A 25,150-nucleotide genomic window follows, 5' to 3' on the forward strand; every position below is an offset into this window, starting at 1 on the left:
ATTTCTCAATAATCAGTTTAGAATAAGTGTGTTTGTGTCCATGTCTGTGTCTGGTTACTTCATCTTTCCTCACTTTGTGAGATTGCACCACTGTTTCCATCGTGCTCTGCATCACTTCCCAAATATGTGCATCATTGTGGGGGAACATGGTCTAATTTAGCAGAGACAAGGCAGCTTTCAAAGGCAAAATGAGTCCTAGCCAATTCTCAGCAGCAAACACCCACAACAGCAGGGAGCAGGTTACTCCTGCATCATTCCAGTAAATTATTCACCAGAGGTATTAAAATCCACACAGTGCAGCTGACTACCTCGGCTTTGCAACAATATATGAGCTGAGTGCATTAACAGGATGCCCTTCATTTCATTGAGCTTGTTAGGAATTGTAGTTTGTAACATCATTTTAAATGTGCATCATTAAGTTATCCTAGATCACCCAGAAATAAATCTATCGATGTCACAAAACCGGCTTGAATTTATAGATTAACTCACAAAATAGCAAGGTAAAATTTACATAAAGATAATAAAAAATTACATAACTAATAATATTCATCTCGAATGCTGAAAACAGAAAAAGAGAGTAAATCTTGAGATCACGAGATTTGTGGCACAACTCTGTCAAAATCTGTGAAATGAAAAATGCTCTTCATACAGTCTGACTAATCTTGAGCTATTTTACAAAGAATAATGGACAAAACTTTCAGTTTCTCAATTCACAAAGACACAAGAGACGTACTCTAAAAACTTGCAGCTGTAATAGCGGTCTGTCACACAGCATCCTAGAAAACAGAAAAAAGCTGTGTTTCCAGTTGCAACATGACAAAATATGAAAAATGTCAAGGCATGTGAACACTTCAGCAAGGCTCTGTGTGCTTGAACTCAATCACTCCCTCCATTGTCTTGAGGATATTCAAACCGTTTAGCGTGTTTTGTGTAGAAATGTCAAACCTGTAAATGCTTGTCTTTGTTAAATGCTTGTGTGTTTCCTTTGGCATGTATGTGAAGTTTCAGCGCGAGACCACGACTGCGTGTTGGCGTGCGTGCGTGTGTGTGTGTAAGGGAACGGGGGTGGAAATCTTACGACATGTGACAGCTGGTGGGCTGATGCCAATGGGGAAGGATTGAGCAGAGAAGGAAATGACTGTTGCCACGGTAACGCCGAGCTGGAGTGGCTGATGGTCGGGTGGCGTGAAGTAGCTGCCAGCTGAGACAGAGAGAGCTGCGGAGAAACAATGCAAACGACTTGCTGTTATTATTAGGATTACCAACAACAGTGGTAAGAAATATGCTTTGTGCCAGAGAGACATGTGCTCCCTCAGATCACAACAACAGCCCATTACTCTTTAACACTTAGAAGCCCCTCAGACCCCCTCCCCTGCTTCCACACCCACAAGCTTGCCTTTCCCAACACGCCGAGGTTAAAACTGTTTTTCATCTCCCTTCTGACACTGAAGACATGTGAAAAAGAGCATTTTTTTCTTCTTTTTTTTTCTCCCCCTTCACAACTTAAAGATTATGTAAAAGTGGCACCAATTATTACTAATGGGGGATACTTCAAGCTTGATACAAAGCGAAAGAGCACCATGGCCTCTCTACTTGTCGTCTACATGATTCATATTTGCTACTAATGAATCTTAATTGATTGCTTAAGTGGATGCTTTTTAATTGTCCTTGTTTTATCAGCATATTTCCACTCCTCCTCTTCCAAGTGGTCAATGGTGCTGCAAATGCAAATGGCAACATTAAGTTTCTTATTTAGATGCACTCTTTGAGTATGAAGAGCAGGAGAAGCACTCCTAAACTAAGGCAAACAAGACACTCCAAACTTTATTTTGCAAAGCAATTTTGTCTAACTTACTGGCTGAATTTAAATGTTGACCATTTGATCTACTGATTGGAAAAACATTATTTAATATGAAACACAATTCTATCAAGAAGGACTCCTCACAACAGTCAACAAAGTGATCAACCAGAATGTAGGTGTATCAATATATGCTAAATTAACAAAAAAGAGAGAAGACTGAATGAAAGTAAATACAGAAATCCAAGCAAATCTTTAGCCTCAAGAACATCAGGGCGAGATTGAACTTTATTAAGAAAAAACATTTAAAACACCAACCAACATGGCAGAACATTCTTTGAACAAATAAAACCATGGTCAACATCTACCAGAATGATGGCAAGAAATAGCATGGAGAAGGAGTGGAACAGGTCATGACCCAAAGTAAACTTTATTACAGCAGAGGCAATGAAATGGCTTGAATGTGCATTGCTGCCATTGGCCCTGGCTCACTGGTTTATTGACGATGTGACACTGGACAGAAGGAGCTGAATGAATTTTGAGATGTACTGTCTGCTTAAATCCAGCGAAATGGAGTCAAATTGATTGGGCAGAGTTTCAGGATTCAGATGGAAAATGACCGGAAACACACAGCCAAAGCAACTCAGGAGTTTGTTGAAGCGAAAATGTAGAATATGCTTACAGAGCAAGTCAGTCACTTGATCTTAGTCCAAACAACTCAAAGCCACAGCAGTAAAAGCTGAGAAGGGCATTAAACAGAAGGAAATTTGACATGGAGTGACCTCTATAAGACCAAGACTTTAGGCTTTCATTTCCAACCAAGGATTTTCAACCAAGTATTAGAAATGATTCTTTGACATTGAATTATTTGATTTAAATCAAATGAAAAGGAAAATGTTGCATATAAAGTTAAGTTTTATTTCCTCATATTTTTTAGACAATTTTTTGATTTAACCCACAGAATAAAAGCATAAACTCTGCTCTTCAACTGCATCTTAGTTTGATTATTTTACATTCATTGTGATGTTGATTAAGAACAAAATTTAAAAGTTTTCTCTGACCTAATATTTATGGACTTGACAATACATGCCTATTCAGTGGGCAAGAAAAAAATATACTATTTAAGCTTTGGATAAGGTAACTTTTACTAAATCAGGAAAAAAAGTTAAAGATAAAGTTAATGAACAAATATTTTGCTGAATTAAGCAGGCAAACTATAAGTTCTACATTTAAATCTCTTACATTTACAAGTATATTTTAAATATGCACTGTATGTAAAATTAGATGGAAAATCTGTGATTTCCCATCCAATTTTGGCTCTTAGCAAGTTTACAAGTATTTTTTTTATGTTTTCGTAAGCTGAATTATTGCACTGATCAGTCTGTCCGAAAAGCTTTGCTAAACTGTTATGCGAGGAAATAGGTTAAACCGTAACCTTTATATCAAAGGAATCTACAATTTCAAAGGCTGAATTTACCATTTAACAAGGACAGCTTTCAGAACTGACACAAGATGCTGCATCACGGTGAGAACATTTACAGCTTCCCCTAGCGGCCTAGTTAAAGGGAACACTTATTTTTATAACTTGTTGCTTAGCAATACGCCCATCGCTGACAACACAGAGAATGTTCTTATGGGCCACATTGGGTTTGACAGGAGTTCACACATCCTCTCCATTTCACATGGAGACTCCTCTAGGTTTAAACAGACTTTTAGCTCACTTGCCTAACACCCATAATCAATACTGCTGCAAATAAAACATCAAGAACTTCAACACCTTTTTAAAAAATTATCGGTGCAACCTGCAGCCACACTTAGACATATGTTGTCTGCAAAACAAGACAAGTGTTCTGACAGCACATTTGAAGGAAGCACAGAACCTGAGCTGCTGATAGTGGAAGCTGAGGACAGGTATGCTTTAAATAGAAAAGAATGACAAACCACAGCAGCCTGTGACTTTCAGAGCTGCTTTAATGACTGTATATTTTCAACTTCTCAGTGTAATCAATTTAAATGCTTCCTGTGTGCTACATTCGCTTATATGGGAAGATGATGTTTCATATATTTTCCAGCCTAATAACAACAGATAGATGTAAATAAAGACTACCGGTATTTTTAGTGGAATTTGTGAAAATACAATTAATGCAGGAAAAAGCTGAAAAACAAAAATAAAACGTTCACAGATCCACTCCTGAGCTGAAGGTTGCAGACCCTTGACCTAGTTCTATAATGTGTTCAGATTATCGCTACGATTGTTAAGTTAAACTTAGGATGTAATTAAATGCAGTTTAATGCTGATGAAAAAAATTCTGAATTTAAGATTTTATAATTTGAGGGATAATATTTTTACTTGGGGCCCATGAGCAGTAAGGGTCACATTTAGAAGCATAATAGGACATGCTGATTTGGGAAAATTATGGTGAACTCTTCGATATATTGATGGTTGACCCCATCAGGCTTTATGAGCCATGGATGTGCCCAAACAAGAAGCACAGATTTATCATCAATGTGCACTACAGCTGTTAAAATGTTAGACTGTAGAGTCAGTGCTATTAATGGATTCCAACCCATAAATATATTTAACAATATAGCCTTCTATAGATTATACTACATAGGCTATAAATAGCAATAGAAGAGGCACAACAGGCATCGATTACAGACTGAGTGGAAAGAATAGATCACAACAGATGATATGTTGCAGGGCTTGTTGTGCCTTTCTAAAGTATGAATAGTCTGAGCAGCTGTGTTTATGTAGAGATTGAATGATTCAAAGTTGGACGTTATTTTCTGATTAGGTGACTATTAATGCAGTTGGTTGCACTGGATTTTAATTTGGGATATTTAGATTTTTCCTTGGTACCATATTGAATGAATAACCAATTAAAAAAAACACACAAAAAAACAAAGAGCGTTTGAATTTGGTATTAAAAAGCCCTTTAATAAAAAAAAAAAAAACATAGAGATTTTAAAACAAAGTAGTTTGACATGGGGTGAATCTTTTTTGGACACTGCTGCTGTTCACTTCATTGAATGAACTGTAGGAGTGCCACAGTAACTTGTGCCACAATTGTTTGCTAACATTATTACTCAATAACTTTTGCATTTATTATTTTCAGCCTTTCTTGATTTCCCCACCTCCAGGTTAAGTTAGCAATTTTTTTACTATTCGTAGTTTTAAAGATGTGCGAGTAGTTGTTAAATCTCAGCCCACAATTTGATAACATGACTGTGCAGACGGAGGCTTCCCATCATGTTTTTATATTTTCCCTTTTTGTATTTTATCTTATAAATTAAATATATACATAAAGATCTGCTTATATTCTGTTCTTATTTGGAGAATTAATCATTTCAGGCATGAGACGTACAGGACTAAAATGGGCTGTTTTGGTCACCGAGATGATGGTCAAAACATCCACACGTTTCAAAATGCCAAAAGTGTGAAGGCCAGGAGAATGTCACAAGTCAGGCCCTGCAAGTACAGCTGATCCAAAACCCATTTTACACACACATGCAAGTGAGTCACCGCTCTCTGCACATCGAGGGTGTGAAAGACAGACCAAGGATGAAAAGATCTCTCACACACACATTCACACACATGGCGACATGAAGATCCTATGAAGCCAAAAATATGAGCAGATGATCTGCTTGGCTGTCAGGGCACACAGGCTGAGCTCACAACTTTGGCAGTCAAACCTATGCCACAACTAAATGCCCCACTCAACCCATTCTCTTAGAGGCAGTGCTACCAAGCTGAGCCAATTTGTGTTTCTAACAAATTCTAAATGGCGCCAGTGGAAGCGTCCAGTTCTCTGGGCGAGTTTCTAAAATTGCACCGCTCAAAACACAAAGCTAACCCCCAACATATTCATACCCCCGGCAGATTTAGGTTTAAAGTAATCTTTAATATTTCACCAATACTGACGTTTTAGATTGACCCAGTCAGAATCCTGATTTGAGTCTGACTGAGAATAAAAATTTTACTTACTCTATAATTAACTTAAGGGGCAGAAATAAGTTTGAGCTTAAGTGTACAACCTAATTCTCAGAAAGCACTGAGTGTCATGCCAAAAAATAGAAGACAGGCATTTTTACTGTGCTAACTTATGGCACCACTGACAGAAGCCGTCATAATGTAAAGCTTGTGAAAAATTAAACACATTGCTACTCAAATTTTAAGCTCTCAAACTGACACCCCCATGACGTAGTTGGGTGTAAATACACCAGCATTCACAGCTTTCAGGCGCTAATTTGATGCTGTGCTTGGAAAATAAATGCTGATAGTTAAAAACAATTGCCAGAAAGTGACATTGAAGGAGTCACAAAAACTTGGTAAAATTTCTCTTCATTGTAAGTATGTCTGAAAAATAATCTAATGGAGGGAAATACTATATAATAAAGGATTTCAATAGAGCTGGGACCAAGTCACTGTTTTGCAAATCACAAGTCTCAAGTGTTTCCGCTCAACTCCAAAGCAAGTGTCAAGTCTTAAGTTGACAAATTACAGAAATTAATCTGACTAATAATACTTTGGAGATGAAAAAAATATTTAAAAAGGTGTGTTCAACCACTAGAACAACCAGCAAGAGGAAGTGAACTTTAAGAATGTGATAATACGTTTCACAAGAAACACATTGTCGATGAAAAAAAAATAAACATAACCAAATTTTAAAGTAATTATTTTTCTTTTGTAAACCAACTACAACATTACAAAACTGCTTTCAAAAAATTGAGGCTTAAAGCACTTAGATTTGTCGTGTACACACAGTAATCAGAAGAAATCATTCAATCTAAATAAGGGAAATACTGGAAAAAGCATCTATCTAGCCATCTGTGTGTCAATACAGTTTCCTATTTGCACACTAATACTTGGCTTAAAAAGACTGGGAAAACTAGAACAATGAAATATTATGAAATATGTAAGAATCGTAAAAGATTGATTTTTCAAGAATTAATTTTACACCTGAACATAAAAACTCAATGCCTTCTGATAAGCTTCTGTTTAAAAACTATTTACACAAGAATCAGGCTGCACTAGTTTGGGTTTTGCAGCTGGAGTTGAGAGAAAACAAAACTCAGCTGCGTCCACTGGGTAACTCACCTGTCACTCAGTGCAGTGCATCCCTAAACAGTGATTCATTTGACCAGGGCAGAAACATGTTTATTTTTGCGCTAATGCTGGTCACTTTTCTACCTGGGGGACCAATGGGAGTTCTTAGGCCTTCTCCAGTGTCCATTTAAGAAACTGCAGTTTCTGGCATTTCCATATTGGTTTCATTTTTCACATGGGGAAGTTGTTACTTGGTCAGCATTGGCACAGGACAGGACAGAGGACCCAAGAGGAGTCCTGGCCGACAGGAGGATCTGGGTCCTGGCCGACAGGAGGATCTGGGTTATTGATGATGAATAATTTGAGAGGAATGCAGGTACAGCACATCGTAACAGAGGAAGACCAACAAGAACGGGTTGAAAAGCTCAAGAAGTTCAAACCACTGGCAGGCATCCTGCAGAACATACTGGAAAGAGAGTTTCACTTTGGGAAAAGTAGAAAGAATGTCACAGAGGCAGTATTTGGAGAGAGTGTTAACCCCTAAACTGAGACGCTTTCACAATTTGTTCTGAGTGCTCAAATGTTCCAGCTCTAGCACCATGACTTCCTCTGGGTCAGGTGTTTTAATGAGCCACATCAGTGTTCATTTGCCTCTTTCCTGAACATCTGCATGGGAGGAAGAGGAAGAGGCTGTAGCATGAAATCAAGATTTCAGTGGGAAATCTCAGAGGTAGACATGCAAATAACAAGAAGGGTTTAAGCAAATCCAAAGAGGGAGTCCAAAAGCAAACAATAAAAAAAACACACACAAAAAAGAGCTATAGTAACCTAGAGACTAGTCAGAGTACGAATCATAGGGGTTGCTGTTTGTAAGAATGGCTGGCAATTTCACATACAAGTGTGAGGAGAGAAGAACATTAGGAAAAGGATACAATGTGTTTTCCTACTTCATGAAATTCTTGGCGTCAAATTGTTTTCATGTTTATGTTCTCTTCCTGTTTTCTCACCCCCCACCGATCTAGGCAGATGGCCGACCATCCTGAGTCTGGTTTTCCTTCAGACCTTCTTCCTGTAAAAAAGGGAGTTTCCTACAATGTCACTCATAGTGTATGCGTCCACAGGACGGGGAGTATGGTGAAGTTCATGAAAGGCGAAAACGCTGTTTATTCTTGACAGCTATGCTTTACTAAAACCCATCGTCATGAGTTAAACAAAATGAAAAATGATTTAAATGAAAATCTAAATGTTCAGTTTTTAATAACTACAAATGAAATTTGTTGTCTCACCACTATATATATATATATATATATATATATATATATATATATATATATATATATATATATATATATATATATATATATATATATATATATATATTATGGGCAAATCTTCAAGTGTACTCTACAGTTAAAAAAAGCTCTACATTGTGCTTGCAAATTCATTCATATACCTTGAAACTTTTTTGTTGTTGTTTAATGCATTATATTAAACAACATTTTTTTTAGTTTTCAAGCGCTTACTTTAGTTCATTCTCCTCTTGTTTGAAATTATTTAAATGGTTTAGAAATGAAGTTGTCAAAAAATGTAATTATGTTATGAAAATATTCATAATAGAGGATATTTTGGACTAACAAAAACTACTGGATAATTGTGAATTGTAAAAAATAAGATACATGATCTTATTTTTCTTTTTTTAATAAAAATCAGTGTATTAGACTGAACATAATGTGGTGGCAGCATCATGCTGTGGGGATGTTTTCTTCAGCAGGGCCAGGAAAGCTGGTCAGAGTTGATTGGAAAATTAACAGTGCTAAACAGAAAAGAGCCCTGGAAGAATAGACATTAGTGGAGAGTGAAGAGTTAAAATTTACCTTTCAGAGACTAGACAAAGTATATTAGCAGATGTTTTCCATCTAATGGATGGACTTTTAGCACTTCGACAATAAAATGTCAGTCTGAATATGCTAATCTGGTAAAAACATAACTCAAAACATTGGAACAAATGTATTTCTTTTATGAATTATTTTAATAATTTTTGAAAAGTTTTCTTGTTAGTCACAATTATTCATGACTATCACTTGAAATTCCAATAAAGTACATTGATACTTGTAGCTGTAATGTGACAAAAAAATACATTCAAAGTGCTTTAACAAAAAACTTTAAAGCTAACGGGCCTCGTAAGATGTGGACATTGAAGAAAATCAATTCCAAACTTAAAGTTTCCCTTCTATATTTATGAGGAAGTTAGTGAAAGAGCTTCAAACATCAAAAGGCACAAAAACAATTTGAGCTTTGGCTCACAGAAGATTTTTGCCTTCATCTTCTCTTATAAATTACAGTTTAGCTCCACAAATGAAATAGATCAGAAACTGTGAGATTCTCTCTCCTTTATATGGAAGAATAAAGGCTAAAAAGCAAAGACATTTTTATTCTGAACGTAGAAAAGCTACATGCTTTCATCTTTAGTTTACAAAAAAGGATGAAGCAGCACAACTAGTCTCTGTGAGGGAAAGGAGCTAAAATTAGGCTGCAGAGTCAGTGCCAGTTGCCAAACAAGCCCATGCCAAGTATCAAAGTAGAACACAGCTTCACCTTCAGCCCACTGACTACAAGACCACCTGGGTTGGCAGAACACGAACGCGACCCTGAAGCCTGCCCAATGTGAGAACTCATGAGAGAAATAATCATCAACAGAGGCAAACAAACGCCGCTGCCTTTCCGAATGCAGCCTATAAATAACACAAACTCTTTAGCACCGTGGCAAATGGAGAGTGTCAAGGATCAATAATTTATGCAAGCAAGAAGAAAGTCATCAGGTTCTACAATCCCAGTAAACAAGACAATGTGCATGCAGCTTGTTTAAAGAGGCATATCAACGGAGGATGGTGCAGATTGATCAACGTTTCGGATCCCTGTCGAAGAGGATGGAGGCAATGTTACAAAAGGGAAAATCTTTGTGCTGCTCTTCCTACGTCAGGGTTTTTGAAAAAGTGGGAAAAAATGCAGCCAATTCATGTTGAATTGGGCTGAAGTGTGACTTCAGTGATCAACAGCTCAGCCTCACAAAGAGTTTTTCTGTTTCAGTTATCTGATGGACATCAGAACAGATATCAGAAATATATTTGCAGAACAGAAAGTATGTAATATTCTGTTTTTGAGCTTTCAGACTGAAGACTAAAAAGGAAGATTTTTTTTTTCTCTGCTGAAAAAACTACTTGGAAGTGGATCTAGATATTAAGAAATGATGGAATTAATAATTGCTGCGTCACATCTTGATTTACCCAAAAATATATATGTGTGGACTACGTTTGATTGGGCATAAAAATTGCAACATTTGTTGCATTTTCAGCTGGCGCAGTTTGCTTTCACACTGCACTGTCACAGGAACCAAACCAATTGAAAAATCTGATCACCTCCTGAACTGTCGTGGCGCTGCACCAAGAACGACTAAAGGAAATGACACAAAAATGAGCACAAAATATAAACAAAAAGAGTAGCCGCAGATTTTAGAGGTTGTAGGATTTCTATTTTCTTTATTGATAAAAGACTATAAGCTAATTCTCCCTAGAGCTAGACTATAATGTTTGTTTTGGTTGTATTTACCCAGAATGCCCTGAGCTGTATCCCGCTTCCTGCTTTTGGAGCGGTCTCCAGTCTGCTGCATTCACACTGCACCAGAGACCTGGGTTTTTAGACAGACCATAATTCACTTTTTTGGTCCGCATCAAAGGCTAACCCTAACCGTAACCCTAACCCTCTCCCAAAACAAACCAAACCTTCTAGACAAACAACCTAGAGTTCAAATAAAGTTGGCTTTAATTGCACCCTATGCTAATTATGTCTCAAATATAGGATTATGGTGTTGTAAAAAAATTGCAATCACACCTTATAATTCCAAACCGCATTAGTATGGAGAGAGGATTCTGAAACAGTCTTCACTTTCATTTCAGTTCATTCTGAGAAAAAATATGTTACTTTGGCAACAATATCATCATTACCTGAGAGATTGCAGTTTTGTTAACAGATTTTGTTTCTATTTTTTTTATTCCCATATAAAGACAAAAACAAAATTTGTTTTAAGGATTAAAGAGTTACGCTAAAAATACAATGCAATGCAACTGATAAACAGCCCCATCTTAAAAATGGTAAGAGCAGCATTTTAAATGACACCCAAGGCCAATTTTTTCACCGATGCACTTTTAACAGAATAAAACTGAAGGTTTGCTAACTCTTTGTAAGACTGGCTACTAATGACGGTGCTTTTGAATTCAGCGTGCGATTATCCTGAAATTGTCAGAAGTGGTCCCTAATTTTCCTTCCTTTGTTTCTTTACCCACCCCTCCAGCAATTTGTATTAGCAGCTTATTAAATTGACTTTTTCTCTTTTATGATGTTATATTTCTATATTGAGGTAAGCTTAATTGCTTCTTTTGGGAAATAACAGCTGAACCCTAACCCCTGAAAGTGTGATGTACTGAAAAGGATCCTGTTTGCTGCAAAAGGGAACGTTCAGGAATGAGATGAAAGAAAAATAGTGAAAATAATCTTTTTATTGTCCAGTATAATTTGAGTCAGTACATTTGCATAAATCATTTGGGATTAAGCTTAAAATTTTGCAGTATATTCAGTGAAGCACCTTTTCTTAATGTTGTCCACTAAGAGCTGCCCAGAGTGACCACAGACGTCTGTTCTCGGCTCCTGGGAGCTGCTCACTTGTGGAATCCCACCGCCCTGGCAGCTTAATCAAAATAAGGTCGATTTGTAGAGTTCAGGGGTGCAGCGCTGCTGTGGCTCGCATCCCCCGCCGGTTCAATTTAAAACGAGTCAACAAACTGACCCACTTCTTGCCCAGGGAGCCGGCATTGAAACAGAGCTGATATCGTCCCTTCTTCGCTTGGACTCAACTGTGTTACTGTGTGTGCACGCCTGTGTCCTCAGCCTCATCCTCATAGAGAGAGCACCATTTATCACAACTCCCAGTCTCCATTGGCACTTCCACTCTGGCTGAAGGATGATGGTTACGCCCCGCAGCTCAGCTGAGATCAGCCAGGACACACAATATACACACATCAGCAACACATATGTTGGGTACATATGGGTAGTGTAACGTTCCTGCTCAGAACTGGATAGTAGAAACCGTTTGAACTCGCAGTCGATGTCATGGAAGGATAATCACAGAACAATTAAATACATTACAAAGTTAGAGAGGGATTGATCAGTACTATATTAGCTGCCTGTGGGAAGCCTCTGACATACACAGATGCTAATGTGACATTTAATCTGATTGGATGCAACTAGGCGTGATTATCATCATCAGTAATTCCCCCCTCCTTGGAAGGTTTCCGAGGTGATTCAAGTGTTCTGTGACTGACACAAATAGACTTTTTGCTGTTGTTCATCAGGAATAACATCTCCAACAGATATGCACCCACACATTTCTGTTATTTCCCCCTCTGCTATGGCTGCTGAGTTGTTCAGAAAAACTCTGCTGAATTTTTTGACATCTGAAATGTTCCTGGGTGCTCATACAGGTGAAGAAAAAAAAATAGACAGAAATGTTTGTAAACAAGCCTGTTCTCAATTTTACCTCCTGCTTACAATGTTGGGAAACCCAGGACAGATAAGTCATTTATCCTGACATTTAGCAAAATTTATAGGTTTGACCTGCTATATTTGAGGACAAACAAGACAGTGTAAGTGTGTGTTAACTTAGATTTATGATCCTTGTCTGCATGACATGGAAAAAGAAAAAAAAAACAGAAGAAATTGTAGTCTTGCATAAAGGCTGCTCAACAAGCTTCTGGCTCCAAGCAGAAATAATTTTAGAAGTCTTGGCTAAAGTACATTGTTGAACAAGGAGACCTAGGGGTTGGGGGGTTTTAAACTCTGTCATGTTTAAAACATGACATGTGCTTTTTGAGCTGAAAACAGAGATGCTGAAACTAATGAAAAATACCTTCACTGCTTTCTTAAGATATCTGATAAGTTCCTGCATTATTTCAGGTAAAAAGTACAACCTACATAGTTACGGTTAGCAATAAAAGGCTCTTGGTTAGGTTTAGATTATAAGTACAGTTATAATAATTTACACTCAGTTGTTATACAAGTGCTATATATAATTTACGACCATTCAAAGGAGCATTAGTTCAGCAGGACTCATACGTATATGTTAAATAAAATACTTTCCCTTAGAAATACAATAATTCACCACCATAACAGTGAGTTGCATGATTCAATCAGACCTTAAATACCATGTTGACCTCCAGATGTAACAAGTAATATTATGAAAGGACTGCAGGAAGTCTGGGGAAATACTGGGTAATAAACAGCCAGTGCAACAGCCTCTGTATATTGTGGGTGACCTTCAAGCCTTCAGGTGCGTCTTCCTGAGAAACTGTCATGCTGCTGTGATCAATACAGGCACATAGGCTCTGGAGTACCTTGAGCTCACATGATGTAAGGTCAGCCAAGTTTGTTGGTGCCTCCAAAACTTTACCCTGAATGTGTATTACAAACAACCAATATATCAACTCAGAGAAGCTCCAGCTCTAATACACCAAGTCACATCAATTGAACACTAAAACATTAGACATGTGGTTAAAGGACTTGACATTTCAGTTTGTGGAAAACAGCCATTTGTTTCAAGGTGCTTTTGCAACTGAGATTATATATATCACACACATAACATTATAAGAATGGCATGAGATTATAGCTTCATCTGGTAACTCTGATGAGTCTGTGGTTATTTCAAGAAGACGAGGCCAGACAATTTTCCGCCTCACCAACTTTTGCGTCCATATATATATATCTATCTATCTATCTATCTATCTATCTATCTATCTATCTATCTATCTATCTATCTATATATATATATATATATATATATATATATATATATATATATATATATATATATATATATATAAATGTATAATCCACCATAAACAAGGACATTATCGCTTTAAAAACTTACTATGTTCTAAACTGAAAACATGTGTAAAGTACATTACTCACTCAAAGTTTTTTGCTTTTTTGCACAACACGCATATTTTTATTTGTGAAGAAGAAAACCACAAGTAATTTTTCTTCCACTTCACAGTCATACACTACTTGGTGTTTGACTATCAAATAAAAGTCCACTGAAATATAGAAAGATTTGTTGTTTTGACTTAATGAGTTTGAATAGTCTTTTAAGGTACTGCATTTCTATTTTTAAAAATGTGCAAAAAGTTGGCATTTAGGTAGATGCTGTATATCATGCGACTCCGTAGCACGTAACATCTAGACTGTAATGACTAATGAGGTGTCTTACCCCGGGGCCTCGAGGGGATTCAGGAGGAGAGATGGGAGTGACCTGTTTTCGACCTGAAAAACAAAAAAATTAATTAAAAAAAAAAATTAAACAAATCAAACTTCCCAACTTCAATCCTAGAAAAGCGATGCTTTTCATATTGTATTCCTGTAGAGGTCTATATTTACAAGTTATCTGGCAACACACCGGCTTCTACAGTTCAGAGGTTAACAAGTTTAAATAATGACGCCGTAATATCTTCTGCATGCTCTGAGTACATCGAAGGAGGTAATTTTATGGTTTGGTTAAAGATTTAATGGAATATGAGCTAGTGAGAGGGAAGAGAGGGTAACTGTAAAATGTTATCTTATATAAACTGCTTCTCTACTGATTGGATTTGAAGCAATCTGGCATCCAGAGGAATGTGAATAAACTGTGACATTAGGAACCGAATAACCCGAGCAAAGTAAATAACTCCACAGAACACTGGAATCCCTCACTATTTTCAAACATGACAAATCTATCCAATTTCACACAGACCAAGAGCCAGAGTTAGATTTAGACAGCTTGCTGAGTTTAAAGAGCAACAATGCTTCCTTGAGATTTTTTTTGGTAGGTAGCCATGGCAATGGTGAACTGAAAGGCGTTCCAGCATCTCTTTGTCCTCCTCTCCAACTCTGCCTCTCTATTTATGCTGGGCTTCACTGGCCTTTTGGAAATTGCTTCAGTTGCCTGCGGTGTCTTGCTGTAGCTCCCATCTGTTCAGACTGCATGCATACAGAGTGGACATGTTATGGGACTGGCTGGCTTTCTCTCACAAATTCGCTATGGCATCAACCCCCCCGGCAACCATTTTCTTTTTAGGGGCTTGCTGTTTTCTCACTGTTATACTTTTGGAGCCCGTGGAGAATTTGATTCACCTCGTTAGCAGGACTGATGTGCAATTGGCCGTTTGTTTGGGATCAATGAGTGGCCATCGTGACAGCTGAACAAACAGCTCTCCACCCAGAGTTGGACAGTTGTTTGCTTTACGAGAGAGGTGGGCTGCATACGAGTGAAACACAAGGGGGACATACAAGGAATGCATTTAAACACAAACCCCTTCAATCTATCTTCATTCTGTCATGTCATAATCACACATTTCAATTTATTCATCTGGACATTAGGCAAAAGACACTAAATTGTCTGTCACATATATCCTGTCCTTCCCAAATTGGAAGGAAAGAATAAATGATTTTCAACTTTTATATTTTTCAAACAGAAATATTAACTTGTAAAGAACTTTTTGTGGAAAGAGAATGGCATAACTGCAGAGACTGAGGGTTCATTAAAAAAGCTGCTAAGAAGCTGATAGTAATTTTGAGGGACCGGCAGAGAATTAGAGCTCAAGTGAAAAAGTCTGTCTAATGGACAGTGTGGCTTATTCACTCCCCATATCTGGAGGAAACCTTTGGCCTAAAAAAACAGCCAATAACCCTCATCGTGCCTTTCACCTAATTTGACTGAACGGGCAAAGGCAGCAACTTTTTGAGAATCGACAAAGAGGGCCAAGATGAACCAGGGAAACACTTTAAACCTCCTTTATGACTTTGAATCCCTCCGATCTGGAGGAGCAGCAGGGATCCACGGCTCGGGTAGGGACACTTTGTTAATAGGACAAGTAAGGCCTACATGGAAAGACTATGTAAAGGAAGAAGATAATTTAGTACAGTACCCTCCACAAAACTCCACAGTGGAACATTGTGGAGAAGATTTTCTTCAGCAAGTGACAAGGGAATCAAAGGCTTTCAAACATCCATCTGTGTATATTGTTTTTTACTTAGTGATACAATTCCTGAAATAAATGTGTTTTTCAATAATCATATTGAATGGATCTGCACATGTTAAAACATCAGAGACAAATTAATGTAATTGCCTATACAAGAAAACAGAATGAATTCAAATCCACAAGATCACAATTTCAGGACCACAAAGGAAGTAAACACATTATAAGTCCAAACTAAAGGTAACACTACCTCCATAGTCACCGGAGATGAGGGAGATGTCTTATTGTACGAAAAGATGACTGTGTATCAAAGAAAGGAACGAATAAATCCATCAGAGATCGCCATCATCAATCAGATGTTGAAATGAAAAGAAATATTCATATCACTCTTCTTTGAAAACAAGCCCAAGTCTTCAGTCCGCTTTTGTAACTCTGTAAAAGCACTTGAACACTGATTAAGATGTCATCAATAGATGCAGCCAAAAGCCTTCTTTGCACTCTTGTGACGCAAGACCTGATCAGCGTTATTCTTCTCTCCTGAGATAAGTAAACAGTCTCATTAGGAGGGAAATAATCAATTACCCAACCAGGGTTCACTCGAGTTCCTAATGCGTCGCTGGGATTGAGTGGCTGCGTTACCACACTTTTAAATCAATTCACCGTCAGAATCACAACAAATCAGCGGTACAGCCTTCGATAAGACATGCAGACAGTGGCACATCATTTATTCGCGGGTATGAGCAACCACAGAATATTTAATCAGAGCTCGATTTTAGCAGGAGCCTTCTTTAAAGCTCGGGGTTCAAAACTTCATTTAGCAAGGATATTGTGGAACCAGCGTGCTTAATTCGCCGCGGCAGAATGACGGCGCTCTGCAAGGCGGGAGAAATTCGTTATCTTTTGTCCACCTTGCACTGACTGCGATTCATTTAGATCTGAATTGTGTAAAAAATAAACAAACAAATGCGTTGCATTGTCAAAATAAAATAATGAAATTCATAAGAAATCAGAATGTTCAGCTGCCACTTCAGTGAATTCTTCAGTACATGGCTGCACTTTGCGTCAACAGCCTCGGACTGCAGCTGGTGACAGCAGTAGCGCTTTACTCTGATGCCCTGAAAACTTGCTGCGGTGGCAAATGAACCGCTCCTCCATCTGCTGCCGGCTCTGGCTGCACCGGCCATCCAGCTTGTAACAGAGGATTTACACAGCAGAAAACCTCCAGAAGACTTCCAGCTGGTCCAAGGAAGTGGAGTTGTAGGCCAACCATAAGATGAGGGACTCAGTGGCAGATTAGAGGTTTTGAGGAACGTCACCACAGTGGCCTTGCTGCTTCCAAGAGGGGGAAGGAGGGATACATTGAGGGAAGGACTCCCTTGCCTAGAAGTAAACTAACTTTGCAAATTAAATAGGGCTGGTGGTTGTATATAAATACTAATAAATGGCTCTATAATCAAGATAAAAGATACATTAAGAAAATAAATGTTAATTACTGACAATGAATTTGTGAATGCTTTAGAAAATCCTAAAGGGAATACTCATAGCCAGAAATGAAAAAAATACTGAAGATAGCTTGAAATGTGATCCTTCTTAGGATTTTGTCTCTTAAAAAATGTAATGTCACCCTCTTTAATGAGCAATGATAGCAGGAAGACAAGGAGGAAATATTTTTGATGCTTTTCTTATATAGTATAATTCTTGAAGAAAAATCAGCTAAACTTGATAACAGCAGTTCAAATCAGTCAAAAGCCGATATATACCGATTATACTACTGTTGTCATATATATATTTATACCGATATATGTATATATATATCGGTATATTTACCGATATTTCAAATCGGTAAATATACAAAAAACGGAGATCCAACATGGTGGCAGAATTCTAATTGGTGCATTTTACTAAATAGTTAGAATGAAAATAAAAGTTCAAGCTTTAAGAGGAAGAAATATTTCACTTTCTTGAAAACAATGTTTTCTCACTTTGTTTATCCTGTTACTTATAGAGCAATTAATGTGACCTTAAAAAGTCCTCATGAATTAAATGAAGATATTTACTTGGTGAAGGTGTTGATCTCTGACGTGGCACATCCTCCTGCTTAGTCCTCAGAGATACCCTAGGGGTGGATGGCTTCTTTTCCAAGCTGGGAAACAGCCAAAATCTTATCACATCCTTTGCCTCCGAGTGTTCCTGAAGAGGAGAAAGTTTAAGCCATGTCAGTGCCCAAAAAAAAGAAATGTTAAAAGAACCCTTTAACTCCAGTTAAAAGGAACAGCAGCGATTCTGGAGCAACTTAGGGGCTGTAATCAGTGAAACAGCAAACATACGAGGAAAGAAGACGGTGCAAAAAGTACTTTGAAAACACAGTAACAACTACAAATATGTGATAATTGACAGCATTGGTGTCAATTATGTTTACACTTTTTCTTTGTTTAACACTCATCCGAAAAGGGAGTAACTTCCAGACAATTTTTAGTCAATGTGATTAGAATATTTGGAGCAAAGCTTTAAGCCGTCATCTTTGCTGAGACTTGCCAATACAGACAATTCACAAAAAAAGAAAGTGTTTTTTTCTTTTTCTTTCAAAAGAGACAGCACCATCTTGCAGTCGTCCAAGAACAGTAATTAGTCTAAACACCTTTCTGTACGCTTTCAGACAGTGATATAATTTATTCCTCAAACAAACACATTCCCTTTGAGCTTTTGTGTTACCTGTGCTGAGACTGCAGCAGGGCTGTGAGTCTGGACAGACGCCTCTGTGCTGTAGACCATCACTCCGAGAGGATTCGGCTTTGCACCTCCTTGCAGAACAAGCTGCACCTCTTTGCCTTTCCAGTGAGCTAGTTCCTGGAAGGGACACCAAAACCCCCAACGAAGGCACTGCAAGAAGGCAGCTCGGGATGTGGAGGTAGCAGACAGCTGCGAGAATAGAAAGAAACGAGAAGAGAAAGAAAATTCCCACTGTGATGCTTGCCCAGTTCTGCTTAAACTTCCACCAGGAATTATAGTATTTGTCTAACAATGTGGGATTAGGAATTCTTACCAAAAACACCCTATCACTAGGGAAAAACTATAATTTGGATATTAGAATGGGCAAAAAGTTGTCTATACTTTGTCTGCATTGTTTTCAGAAGAAAATGACTTTCTGAGTGTGAAGATAAACTGAAATGTGGTTACGCCTTATTTGACGGGGTGTGAAACAGACTGTCAGGACACCGTCATAAACATGACACCTGTAATGAACATGAGTAAGTCTTCATCAATATTTATGACTGTTGTCATAAAATGTCATTCGGTAAATCATGACACTTTTAATACAAAGTTGACATAATTCAAAATGTCTTTGTTATGACAACTGGTTATTAACCAAGAATCATCATATGTCATAATTGTAGTCATAATAATGTTATTAAATGCTTAAATGTTATTACATTGTCAAAAGCTTTAACAAAAAAGTAAATAATATTTCCCTCTATCTGAAATAAAGCAGAACAAGTAGGACCAACAATAAAGATTTCATTAAGCTTTACTACACTGTCAAATGATTTAATAACAGCTTGGTCAAATAAAGTGTTACCCTGAAATGTACATAAATTGTCATATCACACAATAAATGTGTTGAACAGAGCTAGATTGAAACTGCTGTAAGTCATACACACTGACCTCTGTTTTGGTCACTAAGATGGAGTTTTGCTGTCCCTTATGCTGATGGCTAACAGATCGTAATGACCTGGATTAGACATTGTTATGATGAAAAGACTAAGTTTACAGAAAAAAATGTACATAAATAATAATCATTGCAATAGTTCACAATAACATTGGAATGCCATTTTGTCCCAAAAACATGCAGCCCAATTTAAACCAATAAATATACTACCTTAAAAATAACCTCTTGAAATAAAGACAGAGTTATCATACATTATTTTACACATGGTGTCGGCTGCTTCACTGTGTAAACCTGGTTTAGAGTCAGGGCTGTTCTGTTTCAAACATATAAAAAAATGGTGAAAAAGTCTTGTGCTTTAACTCACCCACAGCAGAAACATGAGATTTTGCCGAATTGATTAAAAAACTGAGCCTTAAACTATTACAATCAATCAAATGTGGGACAGTATATATTACCCTTACAGTACAACCTGCAAGTCCTTGTTAATTTGGAAGAAAGCGCAGCATATTATGGTTCGCTGAGGGAGTACAATTCCCCTAATCACAACTTGTATGCCTCATACAAAAATTCGATGCAGCGGATCATTACTCATATAAATGCTATATTTAATATAAATGTCATACAGGACCTTTAACCAGGTATTTTATGAAAAACAAGAAGTGCGGGTAATAATTTAGAATCTATTTTAACAATTTCTACCGAGTGACTATGGGAAAAAAAACTGCAACAGTAAATGATTTATCAACTTCTAAAGCTCAGATCTTTGGAATGAAAAACATACATTGTAAAATAACAAGAGATTGTACTACTTTGAACTAAGAGGAAAATTACAATTTTAAACTGAGAACACTGTGAAGAAGCTAAAAGAGTGTAATTGATCATTTTTAATGAGATGTTGTTGTAAAACTACATTTAGCAAGCTATGAGTGGAATGTTATAAAGCAGTAGAGTGCAGGCTAGGAAGTTTAGTTCATCTAATAAAATCGAAATAATCATGAAAATACAAATTTCACTTGTTAATTACACATTTTGATTGAAATTCAAAACACTGTACTTTAACTCAAGGTTAGGATAAAGTAACTTTATCTCAGAATAATGTCAGAGATAATGTCAGAGTCAGAAAAATGTCTTCCAATGGTTGATTTCCAGTGCGCTTCATGTGAAGAAGGCCAAATGAAAGCAACAATATTGCCTCCACTGATTGATTTAATCCATCTCCACACAGCTTTACATCCCCTTAGTGAGCCGGAGAGTCATAGCTGATGTTCTGTGTTTCACTGGCAGTGCGCGGCAGGGGAGCAGGAGAGCTAGAGCTTCATATGACACCACAAGACAAACTGCAGGGAGGACTAAATTGCAAAAAGAACATGGTTGTTTGAGAAGAGGCTTACTGATGACTGAAAGCTCCCATCAGCTGTTTGCTAACACAAGGCCAATCATTCCTATCCCATTGTTTTCAATGCTAAACAACATTTCTGACTCACTGGCTTAGGTCAGAATTAATTTACCACGTAACCAGGCCAGGTCGTTCTTTTCTGGAGTTAAGCCAGTCACTGGCTTAACTAGTCTGGTTGAAACTAGTGAAATCAAGCCAAAAATGTAGTTAATCAAAGTTGATTCAAGACTTAAGGCGGAATTTTTTTGTATTAAGGTTGGTAATCTTATTGTAGTATTAAAATCTGTTTGATGATCTGAAACACGTATGCATACCAAAATCAGCAGAGGGGCAAATACTTTGTACTGTAAGTCCTCTAAAGTTTTTTTTATTTTTTTCATTTCCAGAAACTTTTGTCGCCTTTCAAAAATCATCCTTTCAGCTTGACAACAACACTTATAATTAATTTAGCCACAAGAGGTCTTTATGAGCTAAACAAAAGCGACAATCATTTTGTTCGTTGTTGCAAAGACTAACAAGTGCAATCTCTGCTGAGGGCAGATTCAAAATGTCAATTTATTTTGCATTATGCAAAGTAATCTTGCTGACCAATTAACAAAGCCCAAAGTCGAGTGCTCGGATAGGTTAATGGAGCTGACATTTTGAACAGTGCAAGAAATACTGCACTCCAGCAGGGACGGAGCGCTCAAAATCTAAAGGTTAAAGAGATCTGAATATTCGCTTTTTATTATTATGTAAACAAACACCTTATATAAACCCTTTAACACTTCATATGTCTGTTGTTGTCCTTCCCTTAGTTCTATTTGAATATACCAATCTCAGATTACAGCAGCTGCATTGTGTATTTGATTTGTGGCTCTGAGACAAGTGGCTATACTAGTCATATACATGTAGTCAATAGCTATGCTTGACCCAAATACAAAAGGACCTATTTGTCTCACGATGTGCATTGACCGCTTTAAAGTTTTAAGAGGTTCCTAAAGCTGAGCAAAAGCTTTATGGACCTATCTCCCCGGACATGTAGCCATCTTACAACTACGAGTTTATCCCCAAGAAGCACAGATAATAATAGCATTTTCTAAAAACTGGAAGCGCAGAACTACATGGCAGCCATTAAACAGATAAGACATTGTCGTTTTCCAATCTTATGAGGTCAAATTAACAAAATGTTTTATGTGAAACATTAAATTAAACTATTTCAGCTCCAAAGTTATGATAAAATGATGCAATGAGCCAAAAGTCTATTTGTGGCCCAGAAAGTAGCCGGTAAAAATTGCAAGGAAATTTAATTGAATTTTTTTCTTCTTCGCTCAAACCCTGTTTGCCTGCCTTCACCACACACACACATGCACACACTTCATCTCTAAAATATATGCATTCCAATGGAACACGACTGAAAGAGTAAAATGAGTGTTGAGCATATGACAAAACACTAATTTCTTACATTATTCACTGTATTTATTGCAGGAGTGATTTGGTAGCAGAGACGTTTGAGCTCGAGAGAAAAGAGGAGACAAAAGACCAATCAAGGGGCCTTTTCTGCTGGGACGCTTGCAGCCTTTTATCTGCCCCACACTCAGTTCTTATCACACACTTTCAGTCTTACCCGTCATGAGAAACTATGAATGACTTTTTCTTCAAAAGTTCTCACAGTAAGTACAAATGAGGACAACTAACAACTAAAACAAAAAATTAATTCACAAATGTTTAAATCAAAAGATATACTATAGATATCAGAATGTGTGTGCATTATTCACTTTGTAAAGCTAATTTTTTCAACAAGACCATGTTGGCAGATTTGCTACCCCATGTGAAAAATCTTAGGACAACTGGGTAAGAGAGGTAGTACTTCTCTTGCCACTGTGGATTTTTTTGTATCAATTTCTTAAGGCTCAAACATTGTATTTGAAGAAACTGGAAGAATTATGTAACAGCTCCTTGTGAAAGTAAAAACTGCATTAATCCCTGTCATGATCTCAGTGTGGTGGTGTTTAAAAGTGCTTTGAGAGAGCAGGATCTACAGATGAACAGCATGGAGGGTTGACAGCTTGGGCTGGCAAAAAAAACATGAGAAAGGGAATGTCAGAGACTCAAAGTTTTATAAAAACAAAGATTATAATAACCCCATTCAGAAGTGCAAGTGAAAAACGTCCTATTATCCATCTTTTAATCTCTACATCTCAGAACCCCTAACAATAAAAATGTCACAAAACTTATTGAATAAAGTACAGCAATGTACTTTATTTATATGCAGGTACAAGACTTTTAATAGCTTTGTGGTAAAATCAGAGCACAGCAGGAGGTAGTTAGCCAATGTATGCATAGGCTGAAGATTTTTATCAAAGACATAAATGTAAAAAAGAAAGAAAAAGGCCAGAAAAATTGACTTATTCTGAGCTCCACAGTAGCACAGTGAGTCTTAATCAATTGCATGCTGACTGGGGACAGCAAAGAGACATTTAATCAATGACTATATTTTAGAAGAAGTATAACTTTTTGCACTTCGAGTGTTATGGGCATGAAAAAATTTTTGAATTAATCAGAGATTTTGTTTTTTGAATTAAAAGTTTGTTGTTAGGCTGGCCATTATGTCCAAACAGGCAGAATGATCCATGGGTTATTTCCCCAAAGTGTGATCACACTGCTGATTTGAGTGTTAAAGGCTATATTCAAAACAAGCCATTAAGTTTGAGTTAGAAAGACAGCCGGCACATGTTTCCACAGAGTGCTTGGAAGTAAAGAATTAAAAACGTAGGCCTAAGGCGCAAGCAAGAAGGGAGGAAACTTTTTCATAAAGTTCGACTGAAAACAATAACAGGCAATGTCACTTCACACATAATTGCTCCATGTAGCAAAACATTTTCTAAGGGCAGAAACCATCAAAATGGATTAGAAGAGTAATGCTGTATTGTTTCCAGACAAATAATGAAATTATCTGTTTCAAGCATTTAACAGGGAAGAAACAAAGACTCCACCACTATGACCTGAAGCAGGAAGGGTAATCATCTAACTCCCACAGGGCGTTAAGAAGATGTTTGCCGAGGACAAGTTCTGCACATCAAAGACGATGGAAAACTTTTCCCGGCCGACAAGAAAAGGTGGAAGCAGAACCACTACACCAGCCTGATTCACCACTGAAACATCAGCAATCAGAAACAGCCACGCAGCCTGATATGTGACGGCTTGCCTGACTTCCTTGAATATGTCCGGATTTAGGGGGGTAAGAAAGAGAAAGCTTGCAATAAGCTGAGATAAAGCGCTTTGCAAAGACATATCCTTGGAGAAACTCAAAGAAATTGGAAAGATATTCAGTGACTTGGGGCTTTCTAGAGTGCAGCAAGAATTATTCCTAAATTAGGAGGATGTGAGCATTGGTGGAAGACAAAGTCTGACAGTTATTACCATTACTGCAGTCTGTTGGGCTGCTCAAGTCATTATTTCAGCCAAGACCCTGTGACAAGAACCGGCCCGTAGTCTCCTCTACTTATACTTCAGAAGGAGAAACCTTACAGGACTGAGAGAACATGCATCAAGATAGTTAATTTAAAAGGTTTCGACTGCAGATATTTTAATATAGCCACATTTATATATGCACATGCTCCATTTGAATTCAAATTCTGTGTACTCTATCAAAGGAAATGCAAGTATTTATGTAGTTCTCAGAACTGCTGATTCTGAAAATGAAAGATTTTGCTAAAGGTTTGGTTCACATCTCAGGCAGGTTTACTGAGTTCACATCTCAGGCAGGTTTACTGAGATCACTTCTGTAAGTGGTTGCTCATATTCTAACAAAATTGATTGAGGCAAATATTGCATGATAGTACATTAAATTGTATGAGATGGCACTGTTTAAGTTTTAATTAATCCAAGCCTTCTCTGTTTCAAACCATATGTACAACACATAAAAAAGCCAATGCACTTCTAAAGAGATCCTGTCTTTGGTCTGCATAACCTTTTGATTCTTTATTTAGTCACTTCACATATTCCTCTTGCTTACAGAAAAAGAATGGCTTGAAAGGATATTTATTTGTTATTATTTTTGGTCTGTACAGCTTTGCACATTTTGTATTTTGATTTTTTAAATCCGCCTTTATTTTATTTAATTTCCCTTTGGGGTTAATATTTTTGAATTTAGTCATATGCTTGATACTTTATTTTTATCTGTCCAAACAAAAAAAAAAGT

General features: G+C 37.3%; 1 protein-coding gene across 2 annotated transcripts in view; it reads right to left on the reverse strand.

The window, feature by feature from the left end:
- nphp4 (nephronophthisis 4) overlaps positions 1-25,150 on the reverse strand; it is a 146,510-nt gene that overhangs the window by 59,725 nt on the left and 61,635 nt on the right. Inside the window, exons 10-13 of one of the 2 annotated variants that reach the window (XM_055048663.1) lie at positions 18,617-18,823; positions 17,962-18,094; positions 14,161-14,213; positions 1,079-1,216 (exon numbers count right to left, since the gene is read on the reverse strand). In XM_055048663.1, coding sequence (XP_054904638.1) covers positions 1,079-1,216; positions 14,161-14,213; positions 17,962-18,094; positions 18,617-18,823 — 531 coding nt within the window. The remainder of the gene's footprint in view (positions 1-1,078; positions 1,217-14,160; positions 14,214-17,961; positions 18,095-18,616; positions 18,824-25,150) is intronic. The other variant, XM_055048664.1, reaches the window with a different exon arrangement.

This window comes from Poeciliopsis prolifica, unplaced genomic scaffold (genome assembly GCF_027474105.1).
Source record: "Poeciliopsis prolifica strain line A6 unplaced genomic scaffold, Auburn_PproV2 SCAFFOLD027, whole genome shotgun sequence".
Lineage (NCBI taxonomy): Eukaryota > Metazoa > Chordata > Actinopteri > Cyprinodontiformes > Poeciliidae > Poeciliopsis > Poeciliopsis prolifica.